This window comes from Pinus tabuliformis, chromosome Q (assembly GCF_031772625.1).
Source record: "Pinus tabuliformis cultivar Carrire ecotype Pingquan chromosome Q, CPIR1, whole genome shotgun sequence".
Lineage (NCBI taxonomy): Eukaryota > Viridiplantae > Streptophyta > Pinopsida > Pinales > Pinaceae > Pinus > Pinus tabuliformis.
The window spans coordinates 94465147-94491619 of NC_142296.1; the positions used below are offsets into that span (position 1 = coordinate 94465147).

The window sequence follows — 26473 nt, forward strand, 5'->3', positions numbered from 1 at the left end:
ATTTTTTGAAAATTTTCTCGCCGGATTATAACGAGAAATTTGTCATCCATGTGAAATTTTGGCCTCCGTAGAAAACACCTAAAAGAAAACTTACTCTCATTTGCTAAGGAATGGTTGAAAAATAGGGAACCCCCTTCCAAGCACTTTGTTGAATATATTTTGGGCCTGGGCGGAATTGGAAGGACATTTGTTCAAATTTAGGTCTCTTCGTCTTTTTATTATTTTCACTAGTGTCTTGCAAAATTGTCTAGTTCACTATTGAAATAGTATTGGCAAGAGGACAGATTTGCCAAAAAAGAAAAGATTGGGGTTGAACAAGTTAAACCATCCCTAATACTTGATGTAGTCATGAATTATTGAAGGATTTTTCTATTATCATTTATATTGTTTGACGAGATTATTGCTGCCTTCTTATATTTACTGATTGCACATTATTGTTGGTTTTAATTGTATGGTTGTGACAGTGCATCTTATTGCTGCCTTCTTTATTTACTGATTGCACATTATTGTTGGTTTTAATTGTATGGTTGTGACAGTGCATCTTATTTAAAGGCTCTCACTTTATTCTTGCATATTCTGAAAATCTATTTTAATTAGTTATGGCACATCTATGATGACTAAATCACATCTATGTCATATTTAAACTGTCTTGTTCTAAATCTTCCCCAACTCCATAGCCCAATTGGATAGGCACTATTCTTTGAGAATTACACCATCAATCTAATTCTAAAAATATCAAAACATTTATTTTATATGGATTTCCCCCTTGTGCCAAAAAAATTCCAACCTAAAAAGAGAAAGTATTGTTGAGGTGTATTGTTGAGGTGACACTGGGCAATCTTCCTAAGTGCCCCTAGGTTTGCACTTTGTTGATGGTTGTAACATTTGTAGTGCAAATTTGGAGGTAGCACTTTGCATTTACTAGAGTATGTATTTCTTCCCTATCGCTGATCTCCCATTTTATGTTTAGTTTGCATGAACTTGGACGAATTGGTTTGGTGCTGGGCTGTAATTGGATCTTCAATTCCAAAGCTTTCACAGAATGCCCTTTAGGTCGTGGTAGCTGATTGCTAAGAGGTATCAAATTCTCTGAATTTCAATTATCATAGTTTCCAAATATTCTCAGATCTACCCCTTTATTGCCATCCTCTTCATCTTTGATCTTCGAGCCTTACCTGTTATTTCTCGATACTACATTTGAAAGGCTATGTTCTCCTACCTACTCTCCATTATTCAAATGTTTTGTTATTTGACCTATATTGTAAAATGGCAGATCTGGTCATGTTATTATCTTAAATACACCTGATTTGGGCATGTTTTGCATACTGTTGAAAGTAAGACTAAATCATCTACATAACGACCTTCTGAGTGTTATGCTTCATTCTCTACCCCTCATTCCAGGGGCCTTTAGATGTGATTTTCTTTCTTTAAATCTATCTAAAGCAAGTTGAAATTTTGTTCAGATTCTGAAGTAAGTGACAATTTACTTCAAGTGAAAATGTTAATGCATCAACTATATTCAACTACTGCAATAAACGAATAATAAATAGAGGAATCAATTTCCAAAAGTAAAATGTGAATGCGTTAACTAAATTCAACTACTACAATTATCAAATAATAAATAGAGGGATTATTATCCAATACACTTTACACAAATGATTCATATATTTATAGTAAAGTGAGAGAATGAGTCCAAATGCACTGTTTCAAGGCAATGTTCGCCTTGAGGTCTCCAGTTCTCATCCGGTTGAGCCCCATTGGATTACCAGTCGCTATTGTCACTGGTGGTTGACCCAGCCTCCATCCAGATATTCTGGCAGGGGGGGGATCAATTGATTCATATATTTATTAACTTCTTAAAAAGAAAATCATGTGTCAATGTGAACATCATGGAAACTGCCAACTAGGAAAGTTCAAATTTTCTGCAATAAGCTTCTCCAATATTTGATTGGAAGGCTAAAAAATACGATGCCCTCAAACCATGACAGCAGGTGTGAAATATTTAAATTGCAGAATTACTCATCGCATTGCAAGTAGAATGGGAAAAATATATCGAATACTAAAACTAGTACATAAAGGACATGGTGCAGCCATCTAATAGGCATCTGTGAAGATACACAAAAGAATTGCCCAGATCAGATAAATCCAATCACTCTGGAGGACTCTGAAGACTAAAACCTCTCACACGAGGCAAGAAATTGAGATCACCACCAGGTCCTTCGATCATCCATGCTTCCTTGAATCACTCCGGAGGACTCTGAAGACTAAAACCTCTTGCAGGAGGCAATAAATTTGGATTGCCACCAGATCTTGAATCATCCATGCTTGCACCATGCACAGAACTAGCAGAATCTTCCTCGGTAGCATGTTGATTTGCAGAGCCATCATCTTTTTGATACCTGCTCCTCTTTTGGACTGTTGGCACTACAGCTTCCTTTCCACTCCCATCTTTTTGTCCAATTAAACTTTTGTATATGGATAGTGCCTGTCCCATCATACTTGCAGGATTTGAAACATTACTTGGAAGCAGCATTGTTGTTCCCTATAAAAACCATAAGCATGATGTCAGGTACAACCCAGATTATCAGATAATATCCGCTGCTTTATCAATTACCTTTTCACTTTGTGGCTAGCTAACTATTCAATCTTTCATTTTCAATTTTAGAACTTCCCAAGGCCGAAAGTTCTGCTACTACATCCTATCTGTTTGCTTAATAATCATTTGTATTGTACTTCCATTCAGTTCAGTGTATGTAGCATATACCTCCTTTGCAACCATACTAAATGCTTGAATATACTGCTCTGCAATTCTCAGACTCGCAGCCTGTTCAGTGCATCATATCCGTCAGGCAATGTCAAATAATTTCAGGCCGGTATACAAATGTAATACAAAACACAGTGACACACTATATATCAAAACTAAATTCTATTTATGAAAGTGAAAAGACAAGACAAACCTAAATAAATAGCCAAATGATATCTGAAGACTTAGAAGACAACTCTCTACAAAGTCAAAAATAAATATCCCCAACATCTCTTACCACCTGACAAATCTAAATGAACTAATCAAACTAATTACTGAAACAAGAATCTCAAATAATTAATATCCATAAAGCTGTTTATTTGGCATGCTCCATGAGAAACAAGTATAGACGAATTAACCCTCAAATAATCGAAGTGATACCACTGGCATGATCAAAGCAAACCAAGAATATTACGCATTCAGTCAGTTAGCAATGATTGATCTAGATGGATGATGGCACCATGTGCAGTATGGCTCTCAGTATACAGCAAGAATGACTGGATTATGTCTAGAAATTCACTTCTATTCAAACAGAGTGACCCTTCAATGCATACCTACATGAAACTGTAAATAGATGGGAACGTCAAGAATGCTCGAATTAAATACAAGGAAAGCCTTGACTGTATCTTTTTGTTATTAGCCAATGATAAAATAAACATATCTTCATGGAAACCTCCTTGTTAAAATTGGCAACTAAGGCCAAACTCCATGTGAGTCATCTTATTTATGGCAGCTGATATTTTTCTTGGATCCCTCTCGTCGAGAGGTGTACGATTGATCTAAAGATCATCCGATTCCGATAAGTATTCATGGAGATATGAATTTATTTGTGTTATGGGACAATTCGTCAAGTTTGTCCAGCAACCAAATTGTCCCCCTCATCCTCAACGTAGCACTATAAATAAAAGTGACTCTCAAGTCATTTCACACGCCTCTTGTGATCTCTTCCTCTCCACTTGTCTTTGGGTTTTGGTGGGAGGAGAGATCTCAAGATGATACGCTTCCCTAGAAGAAGCCCTAGACCCTAACACTGTCATGGAGGAGACACAGTTTCTCATACGCTGTCAAGGAGAAGCCCTAGACGTGGAGCTGTAAAGGTTTTCTAAGGAGACCTATGCTGCCCTAAACTACAGCTCATAAATCCAGCCTTAACGCTGGTATGGAGAAGCCACTTGATGCCCTAATACACTGTCTAATATGCAGCAAGAAGAGACACTTAAACGCAGTCATGAACACAGCTAAATGGAGATCCACAAAAGCCCTAACCGCAGTCCTAGAACACAGCTCTAACGCTGCCCTAAAATGCGGTCACGGTCACAGCAAGGATTGGGCAAACATATTATTCCCTAGCCGCAGCAAAAGAGACAGCGTGAGGACAGCATGGAGGGCCTAATTAGAGACCGAGTTACTGTGGGAATGCAGGTTGGTTTGAGGGCTGTTTGAGGGTGCAAACAGACCCAAGAACAGGGCTGTCTCAAAGCAACAAGGAGCTGGAGATTAGGCTGATTAAGGAGGCTCCTCGCAGGCCTATCTTGAAGGCAATTCAAGAGCACCGAGATGCTGGATTAAAGACAGTTAGGGCACTTCTATTTGAGCTGCAGAGAGAGGCTACTACTGCGTGGGAAAGGAGGCTGCGTAGGAGCTGTGTGTAGGGCTGTTAGGCCAAGAATCTACAGGAGCCTAATCAAGGTTGTTTGGACAGCAATCAAGGTAAGGAAATCTGTTTTTGGGTGAGCTGTAGATGACAGCTAACTGTGGTAGGCAGCGGGTCAATCCGTTAGGACTATTGCAGCAATCCTAACTCAAAACAGTCACATTGGCATTGCTAAGTGCTAGGCCGCAGGCCATAGCACGATAGCAAGCAACCTTGGTATCTTAGGATGAACGTTGTGATGCATAGTACAGCAGTTCTGTGAGACTCAGTGAAGGTGCAGCATGAAGGACAGCTGCAAGTGGGACAGATGCAAGCCTGGTGACACATAGGGACAGCTGCAAACATGAAGAATCATGGACAGCAGCAGCATGGTAAAGCATGGACAGCAGCAAGTACAGTGCAGAAAGTACATTGGGACAGCAGTAAGCATGGTGCAGCAGTGGCACTAGGTACAGCAGTGCTAAACACTGGGACAGCAGCAGCATGAGGTCCAGCATTGTGATGATGGGTGCAGCATGGTGCAGCACGGTGAGGTGCAGCGTGATGACAAGCTGCAACACTATGATAGGTGAAGCAGTCACCTTGGAGAATCAGTTGAAGCAGCATGTCTTCAACTGATCTCATGTATCATCATCCTAGGAGATGATCTATGCTCTTATCTAGATAAGTCAAAGTGTTGACTTCTGTTGTAAATGTACTATCTCTATCTCTCTCTCTCTCTGCTGAACTATTGAAGATCATATAAGAAGAATTGACGAAGGGTTTCCCCACATTGGGGTTTGTCCCTGGCTAGCGCCACATCTTGTGTCCTCTTGTCTTGGCTTGTCTTCTGCGATTTATATTTATGTTCTATCTGCAGTTTACTTTAATGCTGATGTGATTGCTAATCTGGAAAAGATATTAAGCTAACTGTGAAAATTGAAATAAATTGCTCTAGCATAGAACATACCTAAACTTAACACTCCTAGAAGCCACCTACAAAATATTAAAATCCGTTTCTTTTAAATTCATGTGCAAATGAACACATGAAAAAATATTCAGGTATCTCAACCGGCTTCAATAACATTCTCTTTAGAACAGCTCATTCGCAAAATAAATCCATGAATGCAATTTAGGCAATCCTCAGTACCAGGTGACACTTAATAGCATAGAGCCAGCTACTCAGCTGAACAGCTAAAATCAAGCAGTATAATTTCATTAAAAATTAAATACTAACCTCTACTCCACCATTTGATTGAATAGCTTCTGAAAGCAATCCAATACCCTTAGCAGTTGCTTCAGCCCTTGCTAGAATAGCTTCAGCTTCTCCTGCAGAAATATGTACAAACCTTGATCAATATATGACTTAGCAAAACTACGCACAACAGTTTAGGAATCATAATTACATTGTACAGTACTAAATTTCATAAATAGCTCCATATCAGGGATTGAACTTAATATGTACATATTAGTTGGACCATACATAGATAAGACATGCTATACCTGCAACTCATTTAATTCATTTTCATCTCTAGTTTGGACATTATCAAGCTGCCAATGATTACAAGTCTATGTTGCACAAAATTTCTAGGAACCCGGCATTTCAGGATGTACCCGTACTCGAAACTCTGAAACTCAACCGAAACTCGACCACCATGTAATCATCTATGAGAGTTAATATAGACTTGGTTTTCCTTCTAAATTGTCAAATATGGGTCTTATTCTGTTTTCTCTTGCAAGATAATGTGTTATTCACTTATTTATAAATTTCTTTTTATATATATAAACATATATGACGTTTTGGACGATGTTTCGGCCGACATTTCCATTTCTGGGAGGTGACATTTCTAAACATATCCGTTTCGGAAACTCCGAAATGTTTCGGCACTTCGTGCAACCTAGTTAAAGTAATTTAAATGCAAGGCAAACCTAATGGTCTGAAAGGCATATCTTTATTTACATTGAAAACTGCAAACCATTGAAAAACATCTAGTTTTAAATTTCAAAAGCAATGTCCAATTTTTTATATTCTAGAATTCAAAACATGGCTTAAAAACCAACGTTGTGAAAAGCGCGAGCGGGATTAAATTGGCGCCGGGAATAAAGCGGAAAAAATCGGAAAAAGCGGAAAAAAGCGTTTGGTACAAAAATATTCTTTTTTTTTCAATTTTTTTAATATCTAAACCATCTACAACATAAAATAAATACATTGACACATAAATATGATAAAAAAACTAATATATAAGATGTTTAATATCATTTCTAGCGCTAAAATCACACCTAACATTGAATCATGTCCTGAATAGTAAGTCCTGACTCCTGAGTCCCAACTCAGCCTCAAAATATCAACAAAAAATATGATAATGTATCTCATCATGTCATAATGTCATATACAATAAAATGAGGTCTAATCCTATTGATTTCCTCTGCCCCTCTTGTGAGAAAATGCCACAGCTTTCCCTTTCCCTCTAGATATAGACGCTGGTGCCTGTGCTGGTGGAGATGGCAGTGGAGTCTGATGTGCTCTAGAAGCTGAAGAACTAGAAGTAGGAGCTATAGGAGGTAGACCACGTCCTCTACTGGTGGCAGGGGTAGCCCGAGCAGGTGGTGTCACCTGGAAACATTACAATCTCCCAATCCTGAAATCCTGAAAAACTGATAAGTCTGCTGGATTTTAAATGAAATCTAAAATTCTACTTTCTCCATATGAAATCCAATGAGGCTGGAACCACTCTCAAACATCCTGAGTCATTTCATGGTAATGTTAAAAATTTAAGTAAAAGGATGAAAATGAAGATTAAGGAGAATGTCACTTTTACTTTAAGAATTTAACATTACCATGAATAGCATATCCATACTAGGGCCTAGAATTGATCATTAAGCTGCCCCACTAAAAAATTATTTGTTTCTTTCCAAAAAAATTGTATGAAAAAACCCAAATGACCAAATGAAAAACCAAATTTTTTTTTATAAAATCGTGCTGTCTTGGCAACCCAGCGCTTTTTTCAGAAAAAAGCGCGCTTTTTTCGAAAAAATCAGCAAAAAAAATTTTAGCCGCTTTTTTCCCATAAAACGCGCGATTAAATCGGCTTAGGGAAAAAAGCGCGCTTTTAACAACACTGTTAAAAACATCCTCTAAGAGATGAGAATTTTAAACAACGTACTTTATTATTCTGAATCCAAAGAGCAGATGTAAATAAACCACCTAAATCAATAAGAACCACATTAATTTTATTCCCGGCAAAGATGATTCTTGGGCCACCACTGTTCAGCATGAAATTCAGGATTCGGCCATATTTTAGGTTCTTGATCAGTTTTTGCTTCAGTACCAAAGTTTAATCCTACCAACAAGATGGTATTTTTGGGAGCATTTTCAGAAAGATAGACAGGAAGACAGAGAATAAGGGAGCCATCATTATTGGATGCTAGGATACACCACAAAAGAGTGAGAGATGTTCAGCATATATAACAAATAACAAAACTAATGGTTGATTTAAAGTGTTACAATTAGACTATATAACTACCCCACTAAGAATGCGAAGAAAGTATCATGGAAATGTAGGGGAGAAATTATCAAAAAGAATCACGGAAATTACAAGGACAGTGATATAGATACTTATTCCACAAAACCAAATACAACTTATATATCTTCACAGATGACCTTGGACAGAAAAAGGAACAAGCACATATAAACACCTTACATGAAATGGAATGACATTAATGTTCACTAATGACCAAAATAATCAATGGGAATTCCTAGGGCATCTCCTCCCTCAGAGAAAAAAACCAAGAGATAGTGTAACAAATAAAATATAAAAGTAGAGTTAGACCCCAGAATGGCAAAGCACTCAACAATAAAGTACAGTATATCCCGCAGAAGAGTGAGGAGACAGCAAGTCATGCCTACAGCAGAAGGAGCAAGCTAACCAAATCACATGTGGAAAGATGAAGACAAAGCAATCTTTAGTTAGTGACTGAACCTGAGGAGCAGCCTGTTGCCTCAAAATCTAGCAGGTCTTGTGAGGGGAATTCACAAGACAAAAACTAGACCAAGGGACAACAATATGAGGTGTGGCCCACTGTCACCACAGCCACTACCTCCTCTTTTGTGGACTTTCACCACTAGGGATGCTTCCCTTTAGTAGTTCACCTAGAGGATATGCTAAGTACAAAGGATAAGGTGACAATATAGGCTTATAAAGGACAACACTACTTAAGAACAAGGCTTAGCAAGCAAAATAGGGCAATTCGCATCCTCCAATCACAGCATGACCTAGGGCTTGAGAAACAGCAAGCCAAAAGGACTCACCTAGGCTCACATGGCCAAGAAAAGGCTTCCAAATAATGTATACCTCCAACCTATGCAACAAGAAGCCCTCAAGAAGCCCCAAGTTGGAAACTAGGGCAGACTAGGGCTTTTCTAGGGCAAAAATCTACCTATGGCAAGATTCTTTAGCCTTAAAATGGATGGATTGGCCACTAAAAGGAGTTGATTTTGAGGCGATCAGCTTTCCTTCCAATGTTGAATCCTTCCTTGAGCCAACAAATTGTGCCCTAGTTGAAATCCGTGCCCTAGCCCTAGCTAGCGACTTATTCTTGACAGGACAAAAATCAGGTTTAGAAAGAGAAAATGAGGTTTAAGTTAAGTTTTGTGGATGATCAACAAAGTGACCAAGGCCAATGCCTAGTCCTTGGGATGATGGAGTCTATGGGAGTGTAAAATATGCTAAATCTTGGCAAGGAGTAAGGGAATAATGAAACCCTAGGTCTCAAAACCCTAGCTATAACTTTTGTGAGGGAGCAAAGCTAATTGGGAGAACTACTTTGAAGATCCACCAATGAGATTACAATTCACCAATACAATGCAACCATCTAGATTCCATACAATGATTTTCAACAATAACTAGCACATCATCCAAACTCTAGATAATTAAAGACTTATCAAATCCTGTTGAAATTTGGGTAGCTTTGTGATGACTTTCCCCAAAGGGAAACCCAACTACCCCAACAGAAGCCCCAAAGAAGAATTTGATTTGGATGAAGGAAATTATTAAATTGGTTTGGTTTTAATCTGCATGGGCAACCAATCATTAAATATATTATTTTTGCTCAAATTCGAATTTGAGATCTCCCTCCATAAGTCAGCCTCATAATAGGCTCATATCAGCTTACCCAGAAGACATACCCTTCGAATGTTGAAACAACTATTTATTGGCATATGTACTCATTCATTTGTGGCATGTAATTTCGAACTTCTATCTAAGGTTATTTTCCGATATCTTTGTGATTCGAGTCTATGACATTTTTGTTGCTCACATAACATTCTCTGTGGCTTGCTTTGTGGCTTGCACTACAGGTATGCATTCTTTGTGGCACTACAGGCTTGCACTCTCTGCGCCCTATTACAGGCCTATCTCTATGATGCAAGGAGGCTATATTCTCTATGATGATGAGGCTCACATTAGAGCTCGCATTTCTTTGTGAGATGTTCTCTATTGATTTTGTGGCTCGCACTAATGACAGAGACCCTTTTATTAGTTTTGTGGCTCACAATAATGACAAAGACCCTTTTTACTAGTTTTGAGGCTCATGCTTACCTCACATCACATATAGTGGTCCATATTCATGAACTCTCTATCTACAGTGGCACATTGAACTCACTTATTATCCTCGATCGTATGGATTGGATTATGGCACAAATTCTTGCATCGTATAAACTTTGTGGTGGCTTGTACTATCCCTTTGTGACTCGTCAAATTTCTATTGTGGCATGGAGTAGTCTATCCCTGTGTAATTTCTGTTGTGGCATGAAACAGTGATTCAATTTACTATAATATTATCACATGGTATTGAACTACATTACAGCAGCATTATCATACTACAGCGGCATTTTATTAGCATAGTGTCTTTGATATTATTTTGTCGTGATTTGGATTGTTTATATCTTATGTTGCATGGCTTCTATAGTTCTCACAGTGGCTCGTTTCTATAAGGAACAAGATCCATGTCAAATTATGTGATAGACACTGGCAAGTTGATGTATAACATTGACCTAATGTCATATGACACTAGGACTTGGATATCAATATAATTATGGTAGCAGTGACCGTGCTAGTATGCTCTTATGATAACACCAACCTTACCTTATGATGACAGTGACCTCTCTCTTATGATTAAGTGATGTTGTTCTTGTGATGCATGAAGATGACTCTGTTCTTGTGACGCATGCTAGCAGTAATGTTGATGTTTGACTATGAATGGTGTTGATGCACAAAGTGTCTAGGAACCGCGACAACACTTAGAGTAAGGGTTGTCACCCTAATCCTTACTCGCTCCATTTAGACTCTCTCATAGACAAGCCAAGGGGGGCAGTCCCTAAGATGAATAAATGAGAATAGTATGTGAAACACAAGCTCTAAGAGACTTGAAGATGGAAAAACAGATGAATTTAGGACAAATCTTGGTCAACTGAGATGAATAGATTAAACACAAGACACAACCACTAGATATAAATGATTATACACCAGTTCCTTTGTATTCGATTAACCATAGATTGAACAGAAACAAGATATCCAAAGCAAATTTACAAATGCGATGAATAGTGACGACCATGAATGATTAAATGTGAATGCTCAAGACTGCAATATGTTCTAGCAATTAAATCCCATCTAGAACTAATTAACTTTCTCCTATAGCCAATAAAAATTTTGAAACATTAATCGCACTTGACAATAGAGAAATACTACCACAAAAGGACACCAAGGAACTTTAGATGAACAATTTAATTATTCCTTAAGAAATTTATTTAATGTGGTAAAATGAAGAGATTAAATTTTTAATGTGACAAAAGTAAATTAAAAGGGTTAATAAATCGAAATTTTAATGGGCCATGGGCCACATTAAAATTTTTAATATATTAGCACAAATTCTCTTCTAATTTAATTCTTAATCCCAAAGTCACTAAAAAAATAAAAATAAAAATAAAAATAGTTTTGTTAATTTTTTTAATTTTTTAGATTTTTTTAATTTTTTAATGTTTTTATGTTTTTTATCTTTTAGGTTTTTTAATGTTTTTTAAATATAAATCAAATCAAAATCAAAATCATAAAAAAAGTGAAATAAAAGAAAATCAAAATCAAAGTAAAAAACAAAAATAAATGAAATCAAAACAAAAAAGATAAAAATAAAAAATAAAAAAAATAGAAAAACAAAATCAAAATCGAATCTCAAATGAAAAATATTAACCCTAACCCCCAACGAATATACAATGAAAAGAAAAATGAACTAACTAAACTAAATAAAAATAAGACCTAACCTAACCTAACGCATATATAAAAATAAAAATCGAATGTTTTTTTGTGAATGCAGGTCAGGCGGCGAAGAGGTAATGGAGATCGAGGAGCAGCAGAGGAGGAGTCTGCGAAGGTGAGTTCGATGGCAGTGGGGAGTTGGACGATGATAACAGCAAAGCGAAGGAGGGAGATGAGGCAGCCGCTGATGAGGAAATCGTAGGAAAAGAGAACCGCGTAGAAGGAGCTCATGTGGAGAGCTGGAAGGAGACAGCAGAACGTGCGGAGGGCAGGTATGGTGATGTGGGCAGGATTGCAACTTGAGCAATGACGACAGCAATATGGCAGCAGTGATTGGACAGCGGATGGGAATGGAGATGCAGATTGAAAGAGGGACTGGACAGTACGCACAAAAGGATTCGGGCAATGCTGGAAAGAGAGAAGGAAAAGCTAAGGTGAGGGAGCGGCAGGAGGAAAAAGACAGCGGAGGTTTAGCAGTAAAAAGGAGGACAGAATGGGCAGAGCGAGACGAGGGTAAATGTAGGTCCAAGCAGCGATAATGGAGACAAGCATGGGTAGTGAGAGGGGTTTTAAAAAAATTCGAAATTGCACAGTGAACCCAACAAACCACACAGCTAATCAAAGAAACCAATCAGCAAAAATGGTAGCCCAGAAACTCTTTGAAAATTTTCAGGAAATCTTAATTAAAATGTTGAATCCACTTGCTTCAGATTTAACCTTGAAACCCTCATGAAAATTTCCAGATCTAAGAATTTTAGAACCCTTATAAAAATTTCCAGATTTAAAACTCTTTAAACCCCTAGACTGCGAAAAAAATTGAATAATGTCCCCAGAAAATTATTTTGATAAACCTCAGAGATCCAGATCTTACCCTTGAGGGCATAGATCTCGACTCTACACAAATTTTTTCCTCAGATCTGTAGCTACACAACAACAAGAAAACACCCAAATGATATATACGATGATAAAACTACAACCCAGAAAAACCCAAGTCAGAAAACCAAAAATAATCTACAAATCTATGTACAAAAATGGTAGATCTATCAGATTTGAGGAGTATGAGTCCAACTCCGCTCCCATATCTGATAATCTAAGGCTCTGAACAGCCAGATCTATCAATTTCCCACATAAAAATTAATTTTTTTTAAATTTTAAGGAGGTGCTAACTCAAAACTCTTCGTGTATCACCAACAAAAAATCTTATGATAAGCCTGAGATTAATTTTACTCGGCTCTCCTCAAAAAACACGATCGGGAATTGATTGGTCCAACTGAAAACTTCCCCTAATGCCCGAGGATCTAACATCAAGACTCTCCTGCAAAACTCAGTCCAGTCATCAAAATAGAGCGAGAAAATGACAATAAAATTCAAATAAATAGAGATACCTGCTATTACATTCAAAACTTAAATTATCACTTAAACCCCAGTGACTAAGCAAGATACATGTACTCAAATCACTCTTCAGAAGCTATCATCAATGGCTAAAAAAATTTATGCATGAAAATGACACATCTTACAGTATTTCCATGAAGAGTAACACCAGCAAAACTTAACCCCAAAGTCTTTCTTTATTATCCGAAAAAAAGGATTACACGAGCTTCTTGCTAAGTACACGACTCAAAGGTTAGATAGATTGCCTGGCAAATGACTTCTTATGTAATATTCCTAACCCAAATTATTCCTCAAACCCCAGAAAAAACTCCAACCAAGTATGTGCAAATGATATAATAACCCAGAAGTGATAAAATAATAGTAGAACAGCATATAATAATGTAAACTGGAAATATAAGCAGATACAAGAAATGCAGCGAGAAATGCTAAGCCATTTATTATACTGAGCAATAAAATGAGTACAAGAGGTGATTAGACAGATGGCACCTCGACTTGCACAAGGCAACTGAAGAAATACTCTCAGAATGACAAGAATGGCCTCTCTGCGTGGATGTTGTTGCTACTGCTAGGAAACAAATGATGATTTGAGGCTGCTCCCCTCCTCAGAAAAAGTTGAAACTCTGGATTCGGACTCTACTCAAGAAACCCAGAAAAACCAAGAAAGCTTTCCTGGGATGGCCGACCCTCGAAAAACACCCTCTTGGGGTTCTGCGCAATTCCTCAATGCCCTGTGCTGCCACTGAAGAAATCCCTCTAAACTCTGCCTGAAACACTGCCTAAAACCCTGCTAAAATCCTCCAATGAGACAAGAGCTAGACCCATACTCAAATCTCCCCGCATAACTCCACCTGCAAACCCCAATCCAGCACTACTACCAAAAAGAACTGCGTCCCTCTCCAAGTGTTGCGCAGTCCTCCAAAATGTTGATGAAACTGCTGCTGAAATGTTGATAAAACTACTACTGAAATACCGATAGAAATACCTTGCCCGAGCAGGCACTCGAAGTCCCCCGAGACTAAGGGTGAGATCTCCAAACGGAGACACTCAATGCACTAAACAGTGCTGCAGACCAACTAAACAGCCAGCGTGCTCAGAAGTCTAAACGACTAGCTCAAAATGCACATAACTGAATGATCCAAAATGAGGGGGCTCCTCTCTATTTTATAGCCTTTGCCTCTCACAATCCCTAGGCTCACCTCCTCCTGCATGCTTCTCCTCTTGCCACGTGTTCTTCCCTCCTGCGCAGTCTCTCCATGTGTCTGCGTGGACTCCATTTCTGTGTCCCCTTTTGGCCCCCTTGACTCCCCTTTAAGTCACAACATTGTGCTACCTAGGAAGTGACTTTTTATTCTAAAGTGAGTTATGTCCCCCTTCCTCACTTTTTATTTACAAATAACTATAGAAGGCAAAATTGAACAAAATCGAATATTCCAAATAGCCACAGCTAATTAGGAATATCACAGTGTCCCCTGGCAAAATGTTGCTTGTCCTCAAGCAACTGAAGTGATGGATGCTGCAAGATCCTCTCACTCTCCCAAGTGGCATCCTCATCCAGCAAATTCTTCCACCTCACCAAGAATTCCTGGACCGTCTTGATCCGCAGCTGCCTCTCCCTGGTATCAATGATAGCCTCTGACTGCAATACCAAATGCCCCTCGTCATCCATGGGTGGTAGCTCATTTGTCACTGTCACCTGCTGCCCCAATGCCTTTTTCAGGCATGATACATGAAAAACATTATGAATCTTGCTGCCTTGGGGCATCTCCAGCTCATATGCAACCTATCCAACCCTACGTATCACCCTGTACGGCCCATAAAAGCAGGGCTTGAGCTTCTCAGCCCCCTTCTGCTTTAGTGACGACTGTCGATATGGTTGCAATCGTAGGTAGACCATGTCCCCTACCTCGAACTGTCTCTCCACCCGACCCCTATCGGCATACAGCTTCTGCTGATTCTATGTTGTAGCCATGTTATCCTTGAGAGCTCAGAGAATATCCTAACTCTCTTGGATCCAAATCTTGGCTCTGGGAGCCTTGCTATCACCAACACCAAACATCACGTCAGCAAAAGATAAAGGATGATACCCATATAAGGCATAGAATGGTGACATACCAATGCCCATGTGATGTGAAGTATTGTAGCAGTACTCCCCTAGATGTAGCCACCTCAACCATGCTCGCTGCTGCCCACTGACATAGTTACGCAAGTAGCCCTTTAGCCACTTGTTAACTATCTCTGTCTGCCCATCCGTCTGTGGGTGATAACTGGTACTCGGTGTCAACTCCGTCCCCACCAACCGGAAAAGCTCCTGCCAAAACCCGCCCATAAAACGGTTGTCCCTATCACTGACGATGGTCTTAGGAAGACCATGTAGCCTGAAGATATCTTTGAAGAACAGCTCGGCCACCTGTGCTGTTGTATAATGTGCGGATATGGCAAAGAAATGTGCATACTTCGTCAGTCGATCAATGACGACAAAGATACAATCCTTGCCCTGTACCATGGGCAACCCTGTGATGAAGTCCATCGAAATACTCTCCCATTTCCCCTCCGAAATGGGAAGAGGCTGCAATAATCCCGCGGGATGGCTCATCTCCCCCTTGTTCCTCTGGCAAACATCGCACTCCCTGACATGCTGGAGTACGTCCTCCTTGAGGCCCTTCCATGAGAACCTCTCTCTGATGGCCCTGTAGGTTTTGGTAAACCCCTGATGGCCTGCCAATGGTGAGTCATGTGATGCCTGGAGTATCTTCTTCTTGAGCTGAGACCCCTCAGTCAAGAAGATCCGATCCCTGTAATAGATGATCTCATCGATCACCCTGTACCTATCATCTGCCACCTATTCGTCCAAAATCTCACATGCAAACCTGTCCTTGGAGTACTCTACTAAGAGTCGAGCCCTCCAGTCTGTATCCGAGCTCATAAGAGACAACGTGGCTGGTCTACGTGAAAGGGCAACTGCTACCACGTTGTTCTTACCCTTGACATACTCAATGTCAAAGTCATATGCTTGGATCTTGCTGATCCACTTCTGCTGCCTCTCCTGTAGCTGCTTCTACTCCAAAAAGAACTTGAAGCTGTTGTGATCAATGCTCACCCTGAACTTGTTACCCACTAGATACTATCGGTACTTAGCCAATGCATGCATGATGGTCAGCATCTCCTTGTCGTATATAGAATACAACCTCTTGTGTGAAAGGAGTTTCCAGCTCTCGAAGGCTATAGGGTGGCTGCCCTGCATCAATACTACGCCGATCCCCTCTCCCGACGCATCACACTCCAAAATAAAAGGTTGCGTAAAATCTGGCAACGCAAGCACGAGACAGCTGCTCATAACCTCCTTGAGCCTGTCAAAGGCTCGCTGCATTGTATCTGACCAACTGAATGCCCCCTTCCTCGTCAAATCTATCAGGGGTGCAGCAAGCTGCAAGAAACCTTTGACGAACTTTCGGTAGTAAGTACAAATGCCAATGAATCCTCGAAGTTCCATCACATTTCTCGGCTCCGGCCATTCTCTAATGGCCCTAATCTTCTCCTCGTGGACCCTCACTCTGTCCACCCCTATGATGTGTCCCAGATACAACATCTCTGTCAACCCAAACTCACACTTGGAGAGTTTGGCATAGAACTACTGCTCCTGTAAGATACGCAATATTGTCTCAATGTGCTGGAGATGCTCCTCCCAAGTCCTGTTGTAAATGAGAATGTCATCAAAGAATACCAACACAAACTTCCTCAAGTGACTACGGAAGATGTGATTCATGCAGGACTGAAATGTAGCTGGGACGTTGGTTAGCCCAAAAGGCATCACCAAGAACTCAAAGTGCCCATAGTGACACCTGAAGGCGGTCTTGGGAATGCCCTGCTCCCTCACGCAAATCTGATGGTACCCAGATCTCAAATCAATCTTTAAGAAGAAACGTGCCCCTCTCAACTCGTCCATCAACTCATCGATCCTGGGTATGTGGGTACCTGTTCTTCAGGGTCTTCTAGTTCAGGGCCCTATAGTCAATGCACATCCTCAATGTACCGTCCTTCTTCTTCACCAACACCATAGAAGAAGCAAAAGGACTCGTGCTCGGTCGGATATGCCCAAGAGCCAACGATTCCTGGATAGCCCACTCAATCTCATCCCGATAGGCCTTGGGGTGCCTATAGGGGATGGTGATCATGCCCTGTATGCCCTGCTCAAGCTCAATGGTGTGCTCAAACCCCCGATCCGACAGTTGTCCTGGTGGAATGTCCCCAAACACTATGGCATACCGATCAAGGATAGACTGTATCTCTGGATGTACCGTCTGCCCTGAAGTCTCTGCCTCTGATGCACGCAACTCCACTGCCCACTCTATGTCCCCCTTTCGGAAGACTGCCTCCATCCGATGAGTCGAAACAGTCTGAGGCAGATATGTGTGATGTCCCCGTATCTTCTCATGCCTCCCTGTCTTCTCATCATCCCAATCCATCTCTAGGGTCTTCCAAACTGTCGTGACCTTCCCTAGAGTGATAAACCACTGAACACCCAGTATCATGTTGGTGTCCAGAATATCGACCACAAAAAAGTGGTCAGTCAACGTGTAGGTGCCCATCGTCACTGAAAGCTCTAGAACATATCGAGCACACATCATGGTCTGATCTCCTGGGACCAAGATTGAAAACCCATCGAAGCTCTCTGTCTGTATACCTCTCCGCTCAACCATCTAGGCATTGATGAAGTTGTGGGTCGCCCCACTATCCACCAAAACTGATACTTGCTGGCCACGTACTGTCCCCCGTACGCGTAGCGTCAGATATTTGGGTACTCCTCTCAATGCTACAAGGGCCCCTCCGGTAGGTGCAAATGATGCACCTCCTGCTGCTGGTGGTGGAGGTGGTAAAGGTCCCTGTATGGCATGGCTATCTCCTGCCTCCCCATCATCCTCGTCATCCTCTTCTCCACTGCTCTTGGAGAAGACCTCAACAAAATGTGCTTTACCAGTAGCACATCTATGTCCCGGTGCCCACGACTCCTGACATGTGAAGCACAATCGCTTCTTCTTCAGCTCCCTCCTGGCATCATCATCAAGCTATACTCGTCCTGAATTCCCCTTTGGAGGTGGAATCCTCACGTCCTTCCCCTTAGATTGGAAAGTCTATCTCAAGGGATAAGGTGTCCGGGTCCTGGGTAAGACATCCTGTAAGTCCCAGGTCCGGTTGATGGTGTCCTGGAGTGTGGTTGGTCTAGTGGATTGGAATAGACCCTGAAGTGGCTCTGCTAACCCCTCAACATACATATAGACCCTCCGTGCCATGGGTAGGTCTGGCACCATCACAGAGACCCTCAAGAAATCTGCAATGTAGGTCTCTGGGCTCCCTGTCTGTTTGAGCCTCATCAGCTCAACGAAATGCTGCTTTGGATCCCTCTGATCAAATTGCTCCATCAGTCTCCTGGTAAACTCGACATATGTTGTCACTGTGGAGTGCCCCAGTGTAACCATCCCATGAAACCACCAATCCTGGGCCTCGCCATCCAAATGCAATGTTGCCACCTTGATGGCCTCTGCCTCCAACATCTAGTTAAGCTGGAAATAAATGCCCAGCTTCTCCACCCAAGACTTTGCCGAACTGTTTGATGAACCATCAAACATAGGCAAGTGGAATCTACTCGCTGCACGGTGGGTGTCGCCATCATGGTAATGTCAGTACCCTCTGTGATGGTCGCGGGGTCTGCTATCCCGCTGGAGCTTAACAAAATCTCTTAATGAGAGGGCTTTCCGAACTCCTGCCCATAGGCCTGGTACTCTGCAAAATAATCGCCCATATGTTCGGGCTCTACCACCTGCTGGGCTATGGCCCCCGTGTCTACTCCTAATAAAGTGGGCATGGTAGAGCATGTAGGGGCATGTGAGGCCACCTGTTGTGCAATATCACACTGCTCTGGCAAGTGCTGGGATGCACCTGATCCCTCACCAATCTGAAAAACTCGTGGGCTCTCACGCTGTCTGGCCTCAACTGCCATGAATCTCTGCCCCATCACCTCAATCTGCCTCGACAGATCTTGCACTGATTTGAGGAGCATATCCGCAAATCTCTTCCTGTCCTCGTCGGCCATCTGTTCTGCGTCCACTACTGGCTCTCTCTGTGCTGCACCTACCACAGGCTCCACCTGTTTTGCGTCCACCACAGGAACACAGTCTCCCTCCCCGTAGGTATTCTCCAACCTACGTCCAGTGTCTCTGTACCTCCTACCTCTATAACAAATGTAGGGTTTTTCCCCTGGTGTCATAGATTGCTAGCTACACAAGCTAAGCCAGATCTATGCTCTGATACCGCCGTAATATCCCTAACCCAGATTATTCCTCAAACCCCAGCAAAAACTCCAACCAAATATGTGCAAATGATATAATAACCCAGAAGTGATAAAATAACAGTGGAACAGCATATAATAATGTAAACTGGAAATATAAGCAGATACAAGAAATGCAGCGAGAAATGCTAAGCCATTTTATTATACTGAGCAATAAAATGAGTACAAGAGGTGATTAGACAGATGGCACCTCGACTTGCACAAGGCAAGTGAAGAAATACTCTCAGAATGACAAGAATGCCTCTCTGTGTGGATGTTACTGCTGCTGCTAGGAAACAAATGATGATTTGGGGTTGCTCCCCTCCTCGGAAAAAGCTGAAACTTTGGATTCGGGCTCTACTCAAGAAACCCTGAAAAACCCAGAAAGCTTTCCTGGGATGGCCGACCCCCGAAAAACACCCTCTTAGGGTTCTGCGGAGTTCCTCAATGCCCTGCGCTGCCACTGAAGAAATCCCTCTAAACTCTGCCTGAAACACTGCCTAAAACCCTGCTAAAATCCTCCAATGAGACAAGAGCTGGACCCCTACTCAATCTCCCCGCATAACTCCACCTGCAAACCCCAATCCAGCACTACTACAAAAAAGAACTGCGTCCCTCTCCAAGTGTTGCGCAGTCCTCCAAAATGCTGATGAAACTGCTGCTGAAACACTGATAAAACTACTGCTGAAATACCGATAGAAATACCTTGCCCGAGCAGGCATTCGAAGTCCCCCGGGGCTAAGGGTGAGATCTCCGAACGAAGACACTCAATGCACTTAACAGTGCTGCAGACCAGCGAAACAGCCAGCATGCTCAGAAGTCGAAACGACTAGCTCAAAATGCACATAACTGAATGACCCAAAATGAGGGGGCTCTTTTCTATTTTATAGCTTCTACCTCTCACAATCCCTAGGCTCACCTCCTCCTGCGTTCTTCTCCTCTTGCCACGTGTTCTTCCCTCCTGCGCCAGTCTCTCCATGTGTCTGCAAAATTGAACAAAATCGAATATTCCAATTAGCCATAGCTAATTAGGAATATCACATCATATTTAAATATAAATCCTCCAACGACTAGTTCAAGTGATCTTCGTCAAAGCAATCTCGACCGTTGATGAGGATTAAAATTTCTTTTAATCTCATCCATCAAAATATTTGCATATTTGGGGAAATTCGAAATTTTCAATTAAATGGATTTTAATTAATTCAAAAATTAAATTTTTGAATAAATTTCCCCAAAATTTTGACTTTGACTTAACCCCAAGGATCAAAAGTTTAAAACTTTTCAAAATAATTAATTTACCTTAATCCCTGGACCTCTTAAAATTTAATTTTTAAGGACTAACAAATTTTTCCTTTGGAGAATTTAAATTTACCTACGACCTAAAATTAATTAAATTTATGGCTTAGGATTTTAATAAATTTTTTGCCAGAAAATTTAATTAATTAACCTATGAGGGGATAAATTATTCTTCCAACCCTCAAGACACTTTACATCATGATTTTAATATTTTTTTACATCACAAGGGGAAAACCCATTTGTAATAGACCCTCACAGACTACCCATTTCTGCAACACAAATATAATCCAACAGACCAAGTAATTTGTAATAAAATAACCTAACCAAATAGTTAGGATTATTCCAAATCACGTTTACAGAGACTCAATCTAGAACACTAGGACTCATCTAAGATCCCAGTGACAAAATCCAAGGCTTTGGGGTAAGACTGAACGAAAACTTTGCCGACCATCCGAGAATGGATCGGTGAGACAAAAAACCTTCCGGAATGTAAATCGTCACCAGAAAAGTAGGTTTACCTAGGAAATTACATACATGACATGAATCTATTGATATTATTTACATCATATACATGCAGAATAGGTTTACATTATAACATGATGATCAAGCTAATGATGATAGTTGGACGGCACGGACACATCGATCTAACGCTATCCCTTTCACGAAAATAAGGGATGTACTTGTAGAAATTTACAGGGTAAGTTCCTTAGACAGAACACCAAAGGACACTGCTCACAAACAGATCACAGATCAATACACCAGCGTTCCTGACGTGGTTAAAATCCTCAAAGAGGGAAACAATGCACGGCCTGAGCCAACATGGCCACTTCAAGCTATTTATTAATAAAAGAATGAAAATTTACATAAGCTTCTCTCATTAACGGTTACCCTACAAATGACCTTCCATGCTCTTTAAATAGAGATCATGAACCAATTGGGTGTTAAGCCACGGATCAAGTGTCGGTAATACCGAGGAGAGAATGAACTGTCAGATCACTTCATGCCTAGAACATATCGTGACCATCAGATTGTAAGTTACAAAAGTACATAGTAAAGAAACACACTTTACCTAACTCTACACTAGACCAAGTTATACTTAACTATTTCCTATGTGTCGGAATATCCTAACATCCCTCCTTAAGAACAACTTGGGATGGGATTGAAGGATGTACAAATATGACACAATAGGAGAAGAAAGGAGGCATTAGAGTCTATCCCCCGTTAGTGACAACTTCCTGAACTCCAACCATAAATCGAAGTTTAGTAAACTTCGCCTTTGTGAGAGCCTTTGTAAAGATGTTTGCAACTTGATCACTTGTTGAACAATATTTCACTCCAAGAACATGGTCATGAATGAGCTTTCTGATGAAGTGCATGTGCAGTTCAATGTGTTTGTTGTGTTGATGTTGGACTGGATCTTTGCATACTTGAATGGCACCTTGATTATCACACCAAAGTGTAGTCAGATACTGCTGCAGAAAGCCAAACTCTGACAAGATCTGACGAAGCCACAGGGCTTCCTTACTAGCTTCTACGGCTCCACGATACTCTGCTTCTGCTAAAGAAAGAGAAATGGCACTTTGTTTCTTGCAAGCCCATGTAATAGGTTCTGAACCAAGAGTGAACACATAACCTGCAGTAGACTTCCAATCATCAAGGTCACCAGCCCAAACTAAATTGTACCTCGAACATAACGAAGTATTCTTTTAGCTGCTTTCAAATGACTTTCATGTGGGTTTTGCATAAACCAAGCAAGAAGGCCAATAGCAAAGGAAAGGTCAAGACAAGTATGGGTCAGATACAAAAGTTTTCCTACAAGTTGACGGTATAAGGTAGCATCAACTTCAAGGGAAGTACAAGTGACTGAAAGTTTGGCTCCAGACTGAAAGGGAGAAGGGGTTGGCTTACAGTGTTCCATGTGAAAATGGCATAGAAGATCACAGGCATACTTGGACTGGGAAAGGGAAATACCTTCCTTGGATTGCAAGACTTGAAGACCAAGAAAATAATGCAAGTGTCCTAAGTCTGTCATTTCAAACTTCTTTTTAACGCTGGACTTCACATGGTTTATAAGGTTGGGATCACTACCAGTAAGGATAAGATCATCAACATAAAGAACAAGAATGATAAGAGACTTCCCCACTCTCTTGGTGTAGACAATATTATCAGAATGACACCTAGAAAAGCCAGTTTCTAAAAGAAAGCTATCCCTTTTGGAATACCAAGCCCGAGGGGCTTGCTTGAGACCATAAAGGGATTTCTTAAGCCGACATACAAAGCTGGAGTCTGTTTGTATAAAGCCAGTTGGTTGTTCCATATAGATTTCTTCATGCAAGTCCCTATGAGAGAAGGCGGATTTAACATCCATCTAATGGAATTTCCATTTGCAAGATACAGCAAGGGAAAAAACAAAGGCGGATAGAGTTCATTTTGGCAACAGGGGAGAAGGTTTCAATATAGTCAATGCCTTCAACTTGTGAAAAACCCTTAGCAACAAGACAAGCTTTATGTTTATCAACTTTTCCATCTGGTCCATACTTGGTTCTGTAAACCCATTTGCATTTAACAAGTTTTCATCCCTTTGGAAGAGGAACAAGATCCCATGTATCATTTGCCAATAATGAACGATATTCTTCATTCATAGTTGTGTCCCAATCTGAATGGCCTGAAGCTTCTGCAAAGGTGTCAGGATCATAATTCATTGAAGCTTGAGCCAGTAAAGAAGAGGCTCTATCGAATTGAGAACATGTACGTCGCTGATCTATAGGATCATCGGCAAGAGCACCTGCTGCATCCCAAGTAGCACGAACCCATTTTGGAAGCTGAGGAGCTGAAGGAGGATCCTGAGAAGGTGGGGGAGGATTGTCATCCTCGCTGTCATCATCTAAAAAAGAAATATTTTCAGAAGTAGAAGGGATAGAGAGAGGCGGCACATCCGCTGAACTAGGCTCGTAGGCCGATATATTTTCAGCAAACTTTCCATCTCTTCTAATGATAACATTTTTGGACTTAAGTGGAATAGGTCTATCTCCTTTGACATCTTCAGAATATCCAACAAAAATACATTTTTCACTCTTAGGTTCTAAAGCTTTATGTTTCTCATCTGGGATATGGGCCCATGCTTCACTTCCAAAAACATGAAAGTGACTTACTTCTGATTTAATTAAGCTCCATGCTTATTCTGGAGTGATATTCTTTAAAACCTTAGTAGGAGTGTGATTTACTATGTAATTTGCACAGTTAATATGGGCCCATGTTTCACTTCCAAAAACACGAAAGTGACTTACATCTGGTTTAATTGAGCTCCATGCTTCTTCTGGAGTGATATTCTTTAAAACCTTAATAGGAGTGTGATTTACTATGTAATTTGCACAGTTAATTGCTTCTGCCCAAAAATTAAGACTAAGTCCTTTAGATTGAAGCATACAATTAGCCATTTCCTTTAAGGCGTGATTCTTCCTTTCAGCTACACCATTTTGTTGTGGAGTATATGAAACAGTATGTTGCATTTGAATTCCATTCTCAGTGCAAAAGTTGATGAATATGTTGTTAACATATTCTCTTCCATTATTAGATCTTAGCTTAAGAATTTGATGTCCAGATTGTTTTTCAACAAAGGCCTTAAAGGCCAAAAACATGTTAAATACTTCACTCTTGACTTTTATGTTATAAATAAATATATAGGATATAATGTAAAATAATGTAAATGATAATAACCATAAATAATTATTAGTTAATTAGTAATTAGGCTGAAGAGTCATGTCTAAATGAGACATGACTCTCCATGAAAAGACACTTGCTTGATATATAAGCAAGCCTCTCATTCTCATTGTAAAATATTCTTATTCATATTTAATATATAATATTTGTATCCTCGTGGATAACTTTATATTTCAAGTCTTCTGGAGTAATTAATTTATAGAAGGAACTTTGTTCGCTTCATTTGGTATCAGAGCAATTCGATCCTTTGGCTGCTTCACTGCTGCACAGAGATTGTTCTCCGATCCAGGTCTTTGGCCATCGAAATTCGTCAACTTCATTGTTGTTGCAGCGTTTCGCTACAAGAATTTAGAGTTTCTCAAAATCGCCATTTACAAAAATTATTAAAAAAAAGAAAAGAAGAAGTCAATATATATTTAAAAGAAAGAAAAAAAATAAAACTTTAGAAAAAAAGACATAAAAATTAGAAAAAAATTGCCTACTTACAACCCGACCGCAATACCACTGAATGCTGACATTCCAGCTAACGCTGCCGACACTCGACACCTGAGCCAACACCGGTTGGCCACTTCCGCACCTTGCTCACGCCCATCCCCCGCTGCGCCACTCTTGACCATCTCACCACTACCACTATCATAACCATATAGAAACTATATATTTAAAAAAATAAATCGCTACAAAATTTAGTCACCTCCCCGCTGTCACTATTTGGTCACGTTCCTTCCACAGCACCACCGCCAGTCACCACAACAAGTGTTGCCGCCTCTCCCTTCAACACCGCACATCAGTACCCTCCCATCAATTGATGCCATTCACCCTCCAATACAATCAAGCCATTACTGTATTAGAAATCATATTGCCACATAAAATAATTTATGTCGTATAAACCATCAGTCATACCCCACGCCGTACAGTCACGTTCTTCTTAAACTTTCGTTTAATGTTGAAGCATTAAAATTACAAAAAGCAAAATAAATGTCTATCAATATATTATTTCACTGAGTTGACAAGAGGACATTAGGGAAGACGCTGTGAAGATTTAACGAAAAAAATAACATATATATATATATATATATATATACAATTAAAAATTGTTATCCAAATCTCCCTGATAGGTTGATTTTATTTTTGAAGCTCATTAAAAAAAAATTATTTAGAGTTGAAGCACTCATTATCAAGAAGAAGGTTAGAAGGTTAAAAGAGGGCGTAGAAATAATTAAAAGGAAAAAGGCAAAGATTCTTAAAGTTATAAAAAATATATATATAAGAGTACCAACTTATATAAAGTTAGTTATTTAGTTAAATATAAAGTTAAATGCAATATATATACCATAAGGGTAATAAAAAGTGATTGGAAATTTTATAAGATATTAAAAAAAAAGAGTAGTTGAAAAGTGTTAAAGAGAAATATTTAAGGAAAATAAATTATATATTAAATAAAAAGAAAAGAGGAAATTAATAGAGTCAAGGTTATTTAAAAGAGAAGAATATTTGGAAAATATATATAGAAAAAAAGATTTATTTAAAAAAAAAAGTGAATTAAAAAGTATTTAATATTTAAGAAGCAAAAAATGGAGTCTAATACAAAAATTAAAGCCACAAGATTCCCAGAAACCTTACCCAGAGACAGTAAAGCATTATTTAATATTAAAGGAAATCTCGCAGGACAAGATGTTATTATTTCTATTTCTCTGCCAAAAGATGCAAATTATATAACACCTAAAATCGCAAACCAACTAGTGATCCCGGAATCAAATATAACTGAAAAATTAGACTTTTTTGGCAATGAAAAATATGACATAGCTAATTTACAGTTAAACATTGAAGATTATACATTTGTATCGCAATTCTCAGTTCACACCCTATGGAACAATCAAGGTGACATTATTTTGGGATCACCCTGGATGGAAACGGTAGGATCTGTCATCTTAAATACGAAGAAAAAGTTTCTAAAATTTTTTTACAAGAAGAAAATAACACTCCAAGATGTTACACTG

At 39.9% G+C, this 26473-nt stretch overlaps 1 protein-coding gene across 1 annotated transcript in view; it reads right to left on the reverse strand.

Annotated features, from left to right (window-relative positions):
• Window positions 1–1648: 1648 nt before the first annotated feature.
• LOC149218407 (uncharacterized) overlaps window positions 1649–26473 on the reverse strand; it is a 245129-nt gene continuing 220304 nt past the window's right edge. Inside the window, exons 7-9 of the mRNA XM_089383939.1 lie at window positions 5674–5765; window positions 2765–2824; window positions 1649–2542 (exon numbers count right to left, since the gene is read on the reverse strand). Coding sequence (XP_089240065.1) covers window positions 2243–2542; window positions 2765–2824; window positions 5674–5765 — 452 coding nt within the window. The 3' untranslated portion in view covers window positions 1649–2242. The remainder of the gene's footprint in view (window positions 2543–2764; window positions 2825–5673; window positions 5766–26473) is intronic.